Source organism: Penaeus japonicus, unplaced genomic scaffold (assembly GCF_977035675.1).
Source record: "Penaeus japonicus unplaced genomic scaffold, GWHDUDI00000001_assembly GWHDUDI00000020, whole genome shotgun sequence".
Classification (NCBI taxonomy): domain Eukaryota; kingdom Metazoa; phylum Arthropoda; class Malacostraca; order Decapoda; family Penaeidae; genus Penaeus; species Penaeus japonicus.
In genome coordinates this window covers 30945354-30950353 of record NW_028234422.1, presented here as the reverse complement: position 1 = coordinate 30950353, position 5000 = coordinate 30945354, and the positions used below count along the sequence as shown (strand labels likewise).

Sequence of the window (5000 nt, the reverse complement as noted above, 5' to 3'; positions counted from 1 at the left end):
AAAAATTCAAATTGGCTTGAAATATGTATATATATATATATTTTTTTTTTTGACAGATGGTATAGATGAAGTGACTGTCCTCAGTGAAGAGGAGGAGGACGGTGAGTATGAAGACACTGTCATTAGCCATGATGAGAGGAAAGGCTCCAACGAGAGGAAATCAGATGAAGAGAGGAAGAAGAAGAAAAAGAGAAGAAAAGAAGTAGATGAGAACGTGAAAGATGAGGGCAGATTGGAGCAGTCTGACACGGCAGGGAGCGGCTCATCCGACAGTGAATCAGACTCGGGTGAGTTCTGGATGCATTATTGGTGTTAGTATTACACTGCTGGAAGGAAGTTGCTTTGCCCAGAATGAGAACTACTGCTTAACCCAATCCTGACGGGCCCGGCAAGAAGTGGCAACCCCCTATGCCGGGCCTATGCAATATTGCATTGGGAACGTCACACTGGTGTGTCACCCTGTCATCAAGCATTTATCTGTGTCACACGGGTGTGACACACCGTCATCATAGGTTTAACCCTAATAGGATGAGGTATGGCAATTGTCATTTTCACTTAAGTGTGCCCCAAGAGCTGAAGCTTGAAGAAAGGGGTCAGGAAAGCAAAAAACAATAATTAAAATCTTGATTATCCATATAAGAAATATCTAGATTAGAATGGTTTGATCTGAATAGTTGTGCATTCAGATATATTGATAAGATAAGTTTATCTTTGTGTGCATGTGTAATTCTGAGCTGTGTGATCCTTCAGGGATTACGATTTGAGTGTACATATTTATAGAAATGTATATGTGGGTGTGTAAATATGTATGTATTTACGTATGTAAGTAAGTACATGTGTGTGTATATATGTATATATATTTATATAAGTATACAGGTAGTCTTCGACTTAAGATGTATGTGACTTATCACTAACCGATTTTATGACTGTCTGGTTGGCAGGCATCACTCTCACTTGCCAGACGGTAGAAAAATATAGTGTATGACAGGTTCCGTGCCCCAGTGGCAACATCCTGTGTTCTCGTTACTCAGTCTTTGTGAGTAGAGAGTACTGGTACATTGTGATTTCCTCCATATAATATGACTTTATGGTGATTACATTATCATTACACAGCATAATGTACTTAGGATAATTTAACATAGGCTGACTTACGACCAGATCGGTTTACGACTAGTCAGCATTAACCAAATGCAGTCATAAGTCGATACTACCTTTATATGAATACAAGGTTTTATGATTATATGTATATATGTACATATATGTATAAATATGTATATATATGTATATATATGTATTTATATGTAAATATATATATATATGTATATATATATGTTATATGTATATATGTATATATGTATATATGTATATATGTATATATATGTATATATATGTTTATATGTATATATATATATGTATATATATGTTTATATGTATGTATAGGTATATATATGTTTATATGTATGTATAGGTATATATATGTATATATATGTGTATATGTATATATGTATATATGTATATATGTATATATGTATATATGTATATATATGTATATACATATGTATATATACTTATATATATACATATATATATACATATATATGTATATATATATATATATATATATATATATATACATATATATATATATATATTATATATATATATATAATATATATATGTATGTATATATGTATGTATATATGTAATATGTATATATGTATATATGTATATATATATATATATGTATATATGTATATATGTATATATGTATGTATATATATATGCATATATTATATATATATTATATATGTATATATATATGTATATATGTATATATATATATATATATATATATATATATATATATATATAATATATATATATATATAAATATATATATATATTATATATATATAGTATATATATGATATATATGTATATATATGTACATATATAATATGTATATATGTATATATATGTATATATATGATATATATATGTATATATAATATATATATGTATATATATATAATATATATATAATATATTATATATATTATATATATATATATATATATATGTATATATATGTATATATATGTATATATATATATATATATATATATATATATATATATATATATATATATATATATATATATATATATTATATATATATATATATATATATAATATATATAGACTAGAATAGGAAGGGCAGGGACAGCCCTCTTAATCCGAGACGCTCAAGCTTGTTCATTCATGTGAGAGGCAAACTTATCTGAACAGTGATGATTTTATTGCCTTTTAATGAATTCATAGTATTATAAAAATATTATGGATGTAAGTTCAAGACTGAATAGGACCTAGGAAACAATATGTAGTATGAATTCTACAGGGGGTACAGGGCAAAAGAGCTGTCGTGACTCTTGTGTCAACTGTGTCATTGTGAATCATCTCTTAGTTCTTATTGTGTGCTCAAAGAAGGAGCTGTTCTTTTACTTTGATTTTCATTTACAAATAGGAGTCAAATAAGTTTGATTACCTTTTGTAGTGCTTAACCCTCTCTGGACGGGTGTACGTACTGTACGCTCATCATTTCAAGCCAAGTTGGCTGGCGCACAGTATTGTGCCACAGCCACTTGAATTTAGCCTATTAAATTCGAATTCCCCGCGCCCCGTGCATTTTGAGAAATTCAGCTAGTGTAGTGCTTAATACATATTTTTTGAGTCTTTAACATTTGCCGTACAGATTGATATTTTTGTACATCACACGTACCAATGTCTTCAGGATGCATATATTGCAAGTACGTCAGAAAGGAGAATGTGCCATTTAACTTCGCCCTTATTTTGAATGAAATGGGTTACTTTTTCAAGGATTTGATTTAATTTTCTGTCATAAGGGTTTAACAAAACTATTCATTATGACATGTGTTGTAAATGATGAGCTAGGTAAAACAGTACAAATAAACCTTTATTATTTTAGCTAGTTAGCATCTCTTTGTTTCTAGTCTGTGGTTATTCAGTTGACTGTCTTCAAATATGCAGAAGTGAACCTGGTTTAGATAATGTGCTATGATGGGAACCAGGATGATTTGTTTTGTAGAAAGGGATATAGATCATTATGTTAACTTGTTTGTCCAATATGGCATGTTAAGTTAACCCGTTAATGACGGATGACGTGTTTTTTCGTCATACATGACGCAGGAGCTCTTGCCTGACAATTGGCGTTATGATGTTTGGGGATTTTGGATCACTATGTTATTTTATTTGCTATGAGTAATAAGTGATGCTGACAATTGCAGTCATAATTATTATAACTGCCATAATATTAAGCAAAATAGGTTTCAACTCATTTCCAAAACCTAGATGGCACCACTTTCTTTTAGCACGAGCAGGAGAGAGAGCCTTGAATGGCACCCATCTACGGTCTCTAGCAAGCACTATCTCTATAGAGGGATGGAACATCACAAGTTGCCGACCTCTTGCTCTAAAGTACCGCAGATGAAAGATGTGCTGGCAGAACGAGAGGAGGAAGGTGACTTACACCATGCCCAATGCCTACATTGTCCCCCTGTGCCAGTAGGGATGCCTTTTATTGTGGCACTCACTATCAAAAGCACACGTTTCCTTCCTCTTCCCTACCTCTTCATTTTGGATGGTTATAAGATTTATGTTTGTTTGTGACAGCACACAAATACGAAAAATAAAGTTGCTTTTTGTCCCCCCCTAAAACAGTAATACTTCTATCACATTGAGTATAAAGAAAAAAAATGAGTTGATATGGACCCTGAACTACAATTTTAACTGCAGAATTGATGGAACCTGTGATATGACATATAAATTTTTAAAAACAGTAAAAGACAAAAAAACAAAACACAAAAATGGATCTAGTTCTACAATGAGTGACTAAAGGGGAGTGGGAAAAATCAAATCATGTTGCAGAAGCTGCCTCGATCAGAAATAAAACTCATCCTGGAGCCTGTGTAAGCAAATCTATCCTCCGTTGGCAATGGGTTAAGTCAAGTCTTTGTGTTCATTTATTTTGCCGAGTATTCTGTTTATTGCGAACAGTGGTATATTTCCCCTAAATCACAACAGTGATAATAATGATGATTGAATTATGATAATGATAACAAAAATGATAATAGTTATTATTATTATTGTAATTATCATTATTATGAATATTATTTCAGGTCGCACTGAGTGCCATTATATACATTTTCTACATCTGCCACTGGTTGCAGATATATTCTGCTGAATGTAAAACTGGGACAAATATATTCACATTTCACAAAGGAAAATAGTACTGAAATATGAACAAACAAGTTGAAGCTGTTAATGGTACTAAATATGCACGAATGAACGTAAACGTAAAACATTTTTTCCTACATATAAGTTGTTATAATGTATGTATATGAGCATTAGTGCGTGGGTGTGTTTGTATGTGGAAGTGTTTGTGCAAATATTTGGTTTAGAAATTACATAGGTGGGATGACTTGTGCATGTCCTTGTCTGTGCCTGTGCTTGTGTGTACCTGTGTTAGTGTGTGCCTGCATTTGCATGTGTTTCAATGTGTGCTTGTTTGTGCCTGTGTATGGGCCATTGTGTGTGTGTTTGTGTGTGCTTGTTTTTGTTTGTTTGTGTGCGGGTGAGTGAATGTGTGTGGGTGCATGTGTGTGTGTGCGGGTGCATGAGTGTGTGCGCCTGTGCGTGTGTGTGCATTCATGGGTATTTATTTGTCTTTTTGTTTGCTTTCGGGCGTGAGCGTGAGTGTGAACGAGTGAGTATGTGTGTTTGTGTGTGTTTGTGTGTTTGTGTGTTTGTGTGTTTGTGTGTATGTACACATATATATGGTTTCATCTCTATCCTCAAACAGAGAGGGTACGCTCACCAACGCCCCCTCAAAGGAACCAGTACCGTAAGTTGATTTTAGATTTTTGAGATCTGATGCTGTGCCTTTGTTATTCACTGTTTAATGTTTTGATTTCCTAGAATAG

The 5000-nt window shown here is 32.4% G+C and overlaps 1 protein-coding gene across 8 annotated transcripts in view; it reads left to right on the top strand.

Moving 5' to 3' along the window:
* Positions 1–5000, top strand: part of Pitslre (cyclin dependent kinase 11B pitslre) — a 28373-nt gene that overhangs the window by 9872 nt on the left and 13501 nt on the right. For 4 of the 8 annotated variants that reach the window (XM_086548322.1, XM_043010026.2, XM_043010023.2 and 1 more), the window contains 2 exons: positions 57–287; positions 4880–4921. In XM_086548322.1, the coding sequence (XP_086404448.1) occupies positions 57–287; positions 4880–4921 (273 nt within the window). The remainder of the gene's footprint in view (positions 1–56; positions 288–4879; positions 4922–5000) is intronic. The other 4 variants (XM_086548324.1, XM_086548323.1, XM_043010025.2 and 1 more) reach the window with 1 other exon arrangement.